Source organism: Pecten maximus, chromosome 1 (genome assembly GCF_902652985.1).
Source record: "Pecten maximus chromosome 1, xPecMax1.1, whole genome shotgun sequence".
Lineage (NCBI taxonomy): Eukaryota > Metazoa > Mollusca > Bivalvia > Pectinida > Pectinidae > Pecten > Pecten maximus.
The window spans coordinates 12,110,996-12,123,268 of NC_047015.1; the positions used below are offsets into that span (position 1 = coordinate 12,110,996).

The 12,273-nt window shown below is 36.5% G+C and overlaps 1 protein-coding gene across 1 annotated transcript in view; it reads right to left on the reverse strand.

Annotated features, from left to right (window-relative positions):
• LOC117325160 overlaps positions 1-12,273 on the reverse strand; it is a 19,962-nt gene continuing 7,689 nt past the window's right edge. The window contains exons 6-16 of the mRNA XM_033881147.1: positions 12,072-12,101; positions 10,097-10,229; positions 8,144-8,256; positions 7,711-7,782; positions 4,422-5,537; positions 3,910-3,956; positions 2,311-2,351; positions 1,963-2,037; positions 1,352-1,500; positions 823-1,101; positions 1-630 (exon numbers count right to left, since the gene is read on the reverse strand). Coding sequence (XP_033737038.1) covers positions 563-630; positions 823-1,101; positions 1,352-1,500; positions 1,963-2,037; positions 2,311-2,351; positions 3,910-3,956; positions 4,422-5,537; positions 7,711-7,782; positions 8,144-8,256; positions 10,097-10,229; positions 12,072-12,101 — 2,123 coding nt within the window. The 3' untranslated portion in view covers positions 1-562. The remainder of the gene's footprint in view (positions 631-822; positions 1,102-1,351; positions 1,501-1,962; positions 2,038-2,310; positions 2,352-3,909; positions 3,957-4,421; positions 5,538-7,710; positions 7,783-8,143; positions 8,257-10,096; positions 10,230-12,071; positions 12,102-12,273) is intronic.

Below are 12,273 nucleotides of genomic sequence, written 5' to 3' on the forward strand. Positions count from 1 at the left end.
TAAAAATGACAAAAAGATCTTTATTACAAATGCACAATGTGTGAACAAAATGACAATCTGAAGCTTTAATGAGATACCAATTAGCCTTAACCAGTGGACAATCAATAATAATGTAAGTCACATAATTGCTGTGTAAATATTACAACATCTAAGATGCTAAATTCTGTGACATACACTTTCTCATGATTACAAACACAATTTGAACATAGATGTACATTATACATGTATATACAAATGGATAGCTGTAAACTGCCACATTTATTTTCCTGTGACCAGACACTAGCAAACATACATATAGTTTGCAAAATTGACTATAAATGAGGCCAACTACTGAAGAATTGTTACTCTGTATCAGAAAATTACTTAGCTACACACCTCCATCCTTTATTTACATAAAGTTTGATATGTACAACAAAAACTGAACACAATGTACAAATAATATTTCAGCTTCTCTTTTCTAATATTTAATCTACTAATATATGTTCCTTCAAGAGTTAAAATTTCCAGGGTCACAATGTCTGTAGTTATTGTCATTAGGATAATGATGTCACTATGTTCTGTATCAATAGTCCTCGTAACTCCTCGTCATTCCTTGGCTACTGCCCATACCCATCTGTGGTCGATTTCCTCCTGAGAATATAACCAGCATGAATCTATTAATATCTACATGTATATCAAACTCGTGACCTACAGAACACTCTGTCATTATCAGACTCCCTAAGGATGTAATTATTCCAAACTAGAACTTGCTTAGTAATAAACTTATTATACTGCCCACTCCTACGTCAAATATATAGCTCCCCAATAGAATCAGACACAAACCTTGGTTGTATCCCCCTCTGCCAGCTGCACCATGACCTGTTCCTCCTCTGCCTGTCCCACGAGCTGTTCCTCTAGCGGTCCCTCTTATACTCCCCCCTCTCATACCCCCTCTTCCACCTCTACTCATTCCTCCTCGTGCTATACTTTGTTTGGAGTACTCGTTCTGTAATGGGGTGCGGTACTGCTGTGATGACTGTACACCAGAGTAGCTCCCACTCCCCATTGTAGAGCTGTGACCCAGTGAGGATCCTCCTCGACTTTGTCCTTGCGAAGAAAATTCTAAATTGACAAAGAAAGTTATTTTAAATTTTGAGCAAAGAAGCTAAAGCCTTGCTCGATTTATTGCCACAAAATAATTACAAGGCTATCAGAAGTGAAGTAAACACAAATCATTATTAAGACAAATCATAGTGGGCAGTGCATACTGCTTGTATAGTCATAATGACCCAAGTATTTTCCAGAAACATTAAAGCTATCTATCACTGGCAAGGTGTGCTTGAAGGCTCTGAAAAAGGAGCTACATTTGTACCTGATCTTGGTCGCTTTTGCAGTTGTGAGAGGTCCTCATCATAGGGTTTCCTCCTCTTTAGAGGGATGGGATTGGATCTGCGCATGGATGGGGATGTGACTGGACGCCCAAGTGAGCTGCTGACAGTGGCACGGGCAGGCGACTTACTCCTATGACAAATTAATGATGCAGATATTATTGTTAATTAATTGTACAATTTTATGCCTCACTATAGTTATGTACAAAATATGAAGTTCTGTGAATAACTTTCCACAAACTGAACAAGATACTTGGTTTTTACCCATTGAACTACAGGTAAATGGCATAGCTCCCTTTGAAGTAATTTCTGAAAATAATATTCTCATAAAAATTTATTTTGGATTGAAATTTTAAACAAAAATTTGATCACAAAGCTGTATCATTTTACATGTAGGTCATGTGTTTGCATTATGTAGAGACATGTCCGTGATATATAGGATTTCCATTCAACCAAGTCAAGAACATCATTTTAGCATCATCTTTACACATAATATTAAAGTGGTTCATAGTTTTTACACAATCAAATCTATATTGTTATGTCAACAGAAATGCTATTTTTCAGTATTTCTACACAAAATGATCCCAGATATTACCCTTCCTTTTTCTGCATGGCATCTAGGGCTGTTTGCAGGAGAGCCACCATAGCACGATCATCTTGGACACCTTGTCTATAACATTATGGACAGTAAATAAAGTAACCACTTAATGACAAAGATAAACTACAGCAAACAAAGTTATCTCCAGTATGCAAAGGTAACTTCTAATGATGAAGCATACTATATTTTTCAGCAATAAAGATATGCTTGGTAATAAGCCCACTAATTTCAATTACAGTTCAGTAGAAATGTCATGTTTCATTCTTCTACCTGGTTCTATTAATTTTAACATGAATCTGTTTAAATATTATTTCTCAGAAACTTGAACATCAAAAATATTATTACCTTTCATTTGAGAGGACAACTCCAAGCTTTTCGGATAGGTCCTGAAATAAAGAACATGAGGCCAAAATAACACTTTGATCTAGCAATCTTGATGTTTAGACACATGGTTTATGTTTAACTAATAATTTTTCATAATCTTGCTTCAGAGCATCCAATTCGTCCACCAGTTAACAGAAACAAAATTTAACCTGTGAGTAACCCAACAAGACAATTTCTTCATTTTTAAAAAGAAGTAATAGGCGATATAATCAATTACATAAAACTGTACATTATTTTGTAATACATTTATATAATGAAATATTTTATAATTTGAAAATACACTGTACTTTCATACAGATAAAGGGTACATCCTGAATTACCTACTGTATACCTGGTAATTTTCGCCCCCGTTTAATTTTCGCCATTTTCGCCCTTTGAAGATAGGGCGAATTTAAGATGAAGGCGAAAATTTCAAGCTGAATTGGATTAATAAACCACAGTAAAAATTAATATTCAGTTATTTTTAAAAAAATTATATAGTCCGGGTCATGATAAAATTGAAATACAGAGTGGCATCAAATTCCTGTCATGGACACGACTAATTTTATGTGTTCAATGTCGCTTAATTGTGGCTTCCATTCATGTACATGTGAACAAAAGAAAACACTGGTCAGTCATTAGTGATGGCGCGGTGAACTTAAAATTAATCGTGTTTGCTTAAAACCACCCATGCATACTCATGACTACTTGAATCAATAGGGACTAAAAGAAAATCTGAGCACGGGTAAACATTCTTTATTTGACACCTGATTACATTTCACATCTCATCCTGATAAGACAATTGGGTAACTCGATAAGTCCTGAGTGTTCCGAGTTCAACTGTATAGAGAATTATGAACGGAATTTTTCAATTTTACAAACGAGAAACGGATATTTCTTGAAAACCATTTAGGGCGAATTTAAAACGGGGCGAATATGTTTTGTGTTGCTCAAGGGGGATAATAACCTGGGGCGAAAATTACCAGGTATACAGTATTTATGTCGTTTTCTTCAGAAGTGTTCAATATAAATTACATTTCAAGATCTAAGAACTTCCAATCAAATTCAAAATTTAATGGGCACTTCATAGGTCCAAAGGAAACCTACATGTAAAGTTTGAGAACTATTCCTCCAGCACCTTTAAAGAAATAGCGATATCAAGGGTTGTTTACAGACTGACAAACCACAGATGTACGGTGATTTTGTAGCTTATTTAATCTCCATCTGAGCAATATCCATCGCTTAGTTCCAGAGAAGAAATCTTTTATAGCAATACAGCCAAATTGCTCCCTTTTGGCCTCACCTCTCTGCCTTCTGAGGGGTAAACCCCAACCATTTGTAGCATTTTGACCAGTCAAATTAGGTTAAATTCATATCAGTAATTAAGAAGAAGTAATTTTTTGTAGTGTTGACAGATGGATGATGGGCAACGGGTGCCATGGCATGACATCAGCTCATATTGGTCCTTTGGACCAGCTGAGCTAATAATACTGTTTCTCCAACATGTTCTATTGTAATTGTATATTTTAAGAACAATTGCATATCATGCTTTCTGCATACCTTTGGTAAACACTGACTTACCCTGCGAGAAGCTGTCTTTTTCATCCCTCTTCCCCTGGATTCATCATCTAAGTTGAAATGGAAGGACAAAATCTACATTGTAAACCACAAAAATCAGGATAGGTTTTTCCAATCTCAGATATTTTTTTTAATTTTTGTTGATTTGAATCTTTCCTGAGGGAACTGCTTTGTGTTACCAGGAAAAAATAACTATTGTCGAGTTGAATTCATGGTTTTAAAATGGTTAGGCATATCACTTTTTCTCAGAATCGGTAGACTTATCTTTATGTCAGTACATTAAACGAAATGTGGGTTTGTCTAAACCATGTACAAATAGATAAAGGATCCTGATCGACATTGAATAAGGGATCATTTATTCTGTGCGTATAAGAGTTTTCAGATTAACTACTTTCAACAGGAAAACATACTGAATGCATTTTGTTATCAGACACTGAATACAATATTCCAATTAACAAATCAAATGATAGTGGTCTTGTTAAAAAACAAACACAAACATTAAGAATTAAGTATACCTCGTTCCATGCTAGGGGAGTTGTCATAGTCCCGATCATCCCACATGGGGCTTCTCTCCCTCCTCTTAGTGATCTGTTGCATTCTCCTTGGTGCTGAACTCTGTCCCATTCTGTCGGAGGATCTTGATGGCCGATCATAATCATCATCTCGACTGTAGCGAGATCCGCCTCTGTTGTAGTCCTCCTCATAGTCGCTGTGATCACTATAACTACTACCTTTGTTGTAATCCTTATAGTCTCGGCTAAAGTCCTCGCTGTCTCTACGACTTCTACGGTCTCTATCGAAGCTTCCATCTCTGCCAGAATCAAAGCTGCTTCTATTGTCTCGCCCACCTCCGTAGTTACCTCCCCTACCACCTGTGTAACCACCTCCACGAGAAAAACTGCCCCTATTGCCTCGAGATGAATTGGATGATCGGACATTGATGTCACTTGTACGTCTCATCCCTCCATCCCTAGGTGACCCTCTCCTGTTGCTGAAGCGACCTGTATCCATGGTACCCCCAGTGCTCCTCCTTTGACGCTGATCATTGAATGACCTTTCTGATCCATAGCTTCTTTTAGGGGAAAGACTTCGGTCAAGTCTATCCCTACTTCTGGACCTTGACATTGAGGCAACATTGGTTCTCATTCCCTGAATATCTGACCCCATTTGGCCCATTCTTTGGTTCATGTTTAGGCCTCCCATGGAATTTCCACTCATGCCCATTCCCACACCGCTCATGTTCCCCATCATTCCAGTTCCCATCCCCCCCATGCCAGATGCCATACCCATATTTCCCATTCCCATAGCTGATCCCATGTTGTAGCTCCCCATGTTTCCTCCCATTCCTTGTCCCATCATGCTCCCCATATTTGATGGGCCCATTCCCATGCCACCCAGGTTTTGAGCTGCTAAATTGACATTTAGCCCTGGGATTCCCATATTTGACCTCATTCCTAGGTTCATGTTTGACCTCAGACCAGTGCCCCGGATGCCTGGTCTCCTGCCACGAGTATTCAGGAACTTGTTGTCTCGGAAGTTTCCGCGACTGAACCTACCAACAGTTCGTCTATCCAGGGAAGACCGGTTGTTTTGGAGGTTGTTCTGTTTGTTGTTCCAGTACTCCCTTCTCTCTGTAATCAAGAGGAGACAGATTATTGGCAGGATCAATAAGTTATCATTTACAGTATTTACTTTCATGGGGCACATAAAACTAACATCTATGTCGATCTGAGTACCACACCCTGTCAAATATCATGTAGTATGTATCCATTACAATAATTTTATTAGTGTTACAATTTGGGTTTATCTGGTGAAAAATGTTTGAAAGTACCATATCTAGTTTTGTTACATTTAATTCTTGGATGTGGTGAAATAGAAAAATAAATCATTCAGGACAGATGGGACACATAAGCTCTCTTTACCTTAATGTGTCCCATACAATTGTTTGACTAGCATACTATTGTTTTCTACTGAAGTTAGTGTTAATTTGATGGATAAAAGGACTTCTTGAAATGTTGCTAAGAAACGATTGATATACAGAGACTGCTGGACTATAAGCCACATGAGAAATGTAACAGAAATGAGACAAGAGGTGTTTTGAAAACAGCTTAGCTCACCTTGTGATGACATTATTATTATGCTATGTAAAATAACTTTAAATGAAGACCAATATACATGTATTAATCTTGGGACAAATAAAACCCTACAGTAATACAACAGTAGTGATAAAGTAGCAAAACATATTGGTACCACTAGAAAAGACAAGAAGGTTCTCCCACTTCTATGCAAATTAGTATCAACATTTGACAAATACAAGGTACATTGTTATAACTATAAATTGTGAAGGTGATCGGACTCTTTCCGACATTGCATCTGGCACGTCCTTAAATGACCCTTGGCTGTTAATAGGACGTTAAACAAAACAAACCAAACCAATTCTGACACTGACCTTTTAACCCTGAAACAAGAGGCCCATGGGCCTTAACAATCACCTGAGATTTGAAATATTTCAGTTAATTTAAATGACCCTTTTTGGCCCCGCCCATCAGCCCCTAGGGGTCAGTCAGGATCAACATGTGCATACCATTAAGCTGTCATCCCATGCTGATTATGTTAACAAAGTTAGAATTAATTCCAATAGAAATCAAACAAATTATAGTCAAAAATGTGATTTCCCTATATAAACTATAGTTGAATTTATCCCCTCCCCAGGGGCAAACTTGTGACCCCAGGGTCATGAAATGAATAGTTTTAGTAAAGCACCATAAGACCCTTCCATCTATGATGGAGTATTTGATTCTACCTTATTTGGGTCTTGAGAAAAAAAAGATTTTTGAAATTTCAGTCAATTTGACCCTTTTTAGCCCTGCCCATCAGCCCTGGGGGTCAGTCAGGGCCAACATGTGCATACCATCAACCTGCCATCACAAGCTGATAATGTTAAACAAGTTAGAATTAATTCCAATAGAAATCAAACAAATTATAGTCAGAAATGTGATTTCCCTATATAAACTATAGTAAATTTTACCCCCTCCCCAGGGGCAAACGTGAGACCCCTGGGTCATGATATTCACAATTTTGGTAAAGCACCGTAAGACCTTTCAATCTATGAAGAGTATTTGATTCCATCATATCTGAGAGTAGAGAAGATGATTTTTGAAATTTCAGTCAATTTGACCCTTTTTAGCCCTGCCCATCAGCCCCTGGGGGTCAGTCAGGGCCAACATGTGCATACCATTAATCTGTCAACCCATGCTGATAATGTTAGCCGATTGAATTCCATTACAAATCCAACAAATAAAAGTCAAAAATGTGATTTCCGTATATAAACTATAGTAAAGTTTACCCCCTCCCCAGGGGCAAACGTGAGACTCCTGGGTCATGAAATTCACAATTTTGGTAAAGCACCTTAAGACCCTTCCATCTATTAAGAGTGTTTGATTCTAACATATCTGAGAGTAGAGAAGATGATTTTTGAAGTTTTAGTCAATTTGACCCTTTTTAGCCCCGCCCCTCAGGCCCCTGGGGGTTGGGGACCATATAATTCACAATTTTGGTTGAACTTTAGCCATAGAAGCTTCTTGCCAAATTTCCTTGAATTTGGTTTAGGGGTTTTGGAGAAGAAGTCGAAAATGTAAATTGTTTACGGACGGACGACGACGGACAAAAGGCGATTAGAATAATAATGAACCAACCCCGCACCGATGAAATGACAAATGACAATGATATAGTTTTTTCTTATTCAAATGAAATCACTGTTAATCTAAAGACCTTTTGGGTTTTTTCTATGAAAGAAAAGCTTACTGTCAGACAAGTAGAAGAGTTTTCCCCACAGCCATTGCTGTACACGTGGTGTTGTTGGAATCTCAGGTTTACCTGGAATTAAAATGATTCATTGGTATACATAGTACTTATTTTTCCATACCACATACATATATAGTTACCCTGATGATATCAAAGGGCTATAATTCAACAATTATGGCTAAACTTCATTCATAGTATAAGTCTTATGCATTTGATTAAGCTATTGGTCAAAAATGATATAACAATTTACTTCTGCTTCAGTAGAGCATGTTAATTCAACCTAACTCACCACATCTTTATTCAAAATAATGTATGATTTCTTGATAAATCTCAAAAATGTTTTATCAATATAACTCATCACAGGTCTCTCTGACCTATCACATTTACAATACATTTATGCCTTCTTACTACAATCAATGTGATGAAATGTTACCTATTGAGGTCATTCTGCTGACCCGCACTTGATGCTTGCCGATCTTGATGAACTTGTTTTTGTGAAGAAAGGCAAGACATTCTCCTTTAGATTCCATTTCAACCACTGCCCAGCTAGAAAAAAATCAACGCAATCTTTAAATTTAATTATACCTGCGTGATATGTAGGAGGTATCTGCAATGGCTGCAGGTAACACAAGAATATCTAGCTAGTTAACTTCATGAATATAATTTTTGTCAAATTGTCTGAAATTTGTAGCAATCCTTATCTATTTTACAGCTTATGGATGTGACGACATAAATATTACTTGTCAAATAGTCTAGAGATATAATATTACTGATACCAGTCTTAGAGAAGGACTTCAAAATATAAATGTTACCTGTCTTAGAATTGAGGGATATGACAATATTAATGTTACCTGTCTTACAGGTGAGGAACGTGATGATATTAATGTTACCTGTCTTACAGGTGAGGAACGTGATGATATTAATGTTACCTGTCTTACAGCTGAGGGACGTGATGATATTAATGTTACCTGTCTTACAGCTGAGGGACATGATGATATTAATGTTACCTGTCTTACAGCTGAGGGACGTGATGATATTAATGTTACCTGTCTTACAGCTGAGGGACGTGATGATATTAATGTTACCTGTCTTACAGCTGAGGGACATGATGATATTAATGTTACCTGTCTTACAGCTGAGGGACGTGATGATATTAATGTTACCTGTCTTACAGGTGAGGGACATGATGATATCAATGTTACCTGTCTTACAGGTGAGGGACATGATGATATCAATGTTACTTGACCTTAACTTAATATTCCACTTAAGATGACACATTCCAAGATTATATGATATCTGGACAATGAAGGCAACAGTATGAAGAAGTCGACGTGCTGGTACATCATATACACTTTTTACAATGCAGATGTAGAGTATTTCCCATTTGAGGCAAATCGTACAGTAAGGTTATAAGGCTATAAGAAGTGATGTTTGCTATAATCATTGACAAAGGAAATTAAGGCAACTATGGCACTTACAGGAAATAAGACACTTTTGCACAACATTTTGTTTATAACAATGTAGACATAAACCCAAAGCAATTCTAGATTTAGAAGATCATTGATGTTGTGTACAGACACACATCCACTGGATGTTGTACAAGGCCAACAGATGATTCTACAGAAGATGAAGCATGTGTATTGAAACCAGAAAAAAATAATCTTGTCAAGGCAACATTGTATCATGTTTTTTGCCAGTTCTTTAATGAACACGGTACATAATCTTTATCTTTTTGTAAACTGTACTAGATTTATTACTTCTATTATTATGCATATAGACCTCAGTACTGGTACAGCACTCCAAAAAAGGTTTTTTTTTTATCTGTTAAATAAAGGTCATATATATATCCTTCTCTTTGTGTCTCTCCTTTTGTCATGCAATAGACCCTTTTCATTTTCATTTATCTATACATGTTCTTAAAGAGATAAAACAAAACAAAAGTTGTGTTTGTATAGCTGGCATATTTCTGAGATCTTTCGAATCCTTTCTTAGACTTTGCTTGATTTAAATCATGTACATTGTTTTAATCTATTGTACAGAATTTATCACATCAAGATACACCATCAATAATGTTAATGGTTTCATTTTGTGATGAACAATGACACTGTCATTAAGCGTTGTTAATCCAGCATAATTATTCTAAAGGGATCAGCATGCTCCAATGATATTATAAAGGGACCAGCATGTCCCTATGATTATTATATGATACACAAGATTTCTTTCATTATACGAGTCAGCTCTTTGATCCATGTCAATGAAATGATTTCCTAAGGTGACTGCAGTCCCTCTGACCAATATTATCAACTTATACAGTAGTTGCTCACCTGCCTTACCTCTCCCTGAGGCCTGTCTAATTTGTATACCCCACAGGTCTGTACTTACTTACCCAACAACCTTGCCCCCTGGCTTGCGGGCTACACAAGCTCTGACCATATTAGGTATGTATTCCTTCAGAGATAAATCTGTCGTATCTTCAGGTAAATTCTTCAGGAACAATGACCTGTCCCTGGGATGGCCTTCTGTAAACAACACGCAAAGCTGAAAATCAAGTCTTCATCAAGAAATATTGAACAACATTGACAGTCGTTCCTCTGTCCCAGATCGGAGATTCTAAACATCCATATGGAAGTGTTAATTCTCTTTCTCTGTTTCCAGTCTAGCAGTGTATCACTGAATCAATGACATGGAGGATTACTCCATTATGTGACAGTCTCTTTCATCTTCAAACATAAATAGTGAAGATGTGTGGTTTACATGTACAAAGCATACTATAGTACTTCTAAAATGGCAATATTTGGTGCTACTGGAAATCCATCACTGCTTCTAACAATCACTTACAATCAATTCCATACATTCAACATTTGAAATAGACCAATATGGAAATATACATCTTTTGTTAGCCTTGCATCATCAGACATGCATCTCATTCCAATCAAAGAAGATTTTATGACTATTTGAACATCACATCATGATCAATAATAGATGAAACTTTGTGATTTCATGTATTTCATATATTATATATAATTCAAAATAAAATCCACACAATACTTTGTGTCAGGTGAGCATTACAGCATCACAGATTCTTGCTCTTTCAGCAAATAAATAAGCATTTTGGATCTTAGACAGAATCAACAACCCTTTGTAATTCTTTATATTTTATTTCTTTGTCCTTTCAATCAGATGAATCCTATAAAGTTATGATTTTTCATCCAATGTTTTCCTTGACATCCTTAATTGCAGTATTTTGATTTCCATACTTTGTGTGGCATTTTTGGTGATAACATGGTACATGAAACACTCAATTCTTGGTCATTTTGAAATCCACATCCTTCAGTTGACAAGAATCCAGTTAGTGAACATGGAAACCTACCATGCTAAAAACATTATTGATTGCAATTGCAAATTGTTGAACAATGTAGTGTTTATCTGGATACACTCCACTTCAGGTAACCTGTTGCCATTAACAAGACACAATTCAGCAGTTATCCAAGTTACTTTCACAATCTTTCATCTCCAACTGTTTCATCTTGCAACATATGTTTGCATAAAGATGGCCCATTTCTTCACCATTTTCTGCCACAGTGAGTAGACATTTTCCTGTAGAATGCTGTTGTATGGCATTGATGAGACCAGAAAGCCTGCTTTTCTCCAAATTCGTTTATATTGATACATCAGCAAAATATCTCCAAAATTAAAAAAAAAAGTTGTGTTGATAATACCTGTTAACAGTTTTCCAGCATATTTTCAAGAATCAGAAGATGACTTTTCCCTTCATTTGAATACTGATTGAGAACCAGTACAGTAATTCAACGGAACGTGAAAAACTGAAATGTACACAGTACAATAGGTGAACCTCCAGTGATGTGGTCACAGTTGTCCTGATTATGTGGGAGCTTCCAAGATATGTACATTATGAAGACACTCTGACTCATATGTAAGTAAATGATGTAGTAATTTTGTACACTTGGCCAATGTCGGTCACTCAAATTTCACTCTTTTGGAGCTTTTAGATCTTCTTGGCAACAAGTCAACTCTTCTTGCATTACTTCTTTATTCAAATAAGTAGTGATTTCTGAACTCATGCCCAGTGTGTTGGATGATACTCTACCTGTTGGCAGTACCTCCTAAGATTCAGGATACAAAATCCTTACTATGTTTAAGTATTGACACAATTTCATAATGCATGTATTCAATCATTGCAATGTGTCTTGGTCAGCAACATATATATCTCTGTATAAATGACTTACATTACAAGAATTGATTTCTTGTGTTTTGAATACATACAGAGACATTAGTAAGTACAATACAGTATATAATGTATACTCACCTAGTTTATCTCATGGTTAATATATATATCTTACCTTGCAGACCCAGTCTTCTGCAGAATTCATCTGAAATATGAAGAAATGGATGATCAAAAGGTTTCTTACCATGTCCTGGTATTGTATCAAATCTAGATAGTTCATTTTTTGTGGGGATACAAATTTTGTGATCACACTTCTGACCCCCACCAATACCAAAAAAACAAAGAGCATCTGGATAGAGAGAACAATAACAAACAGC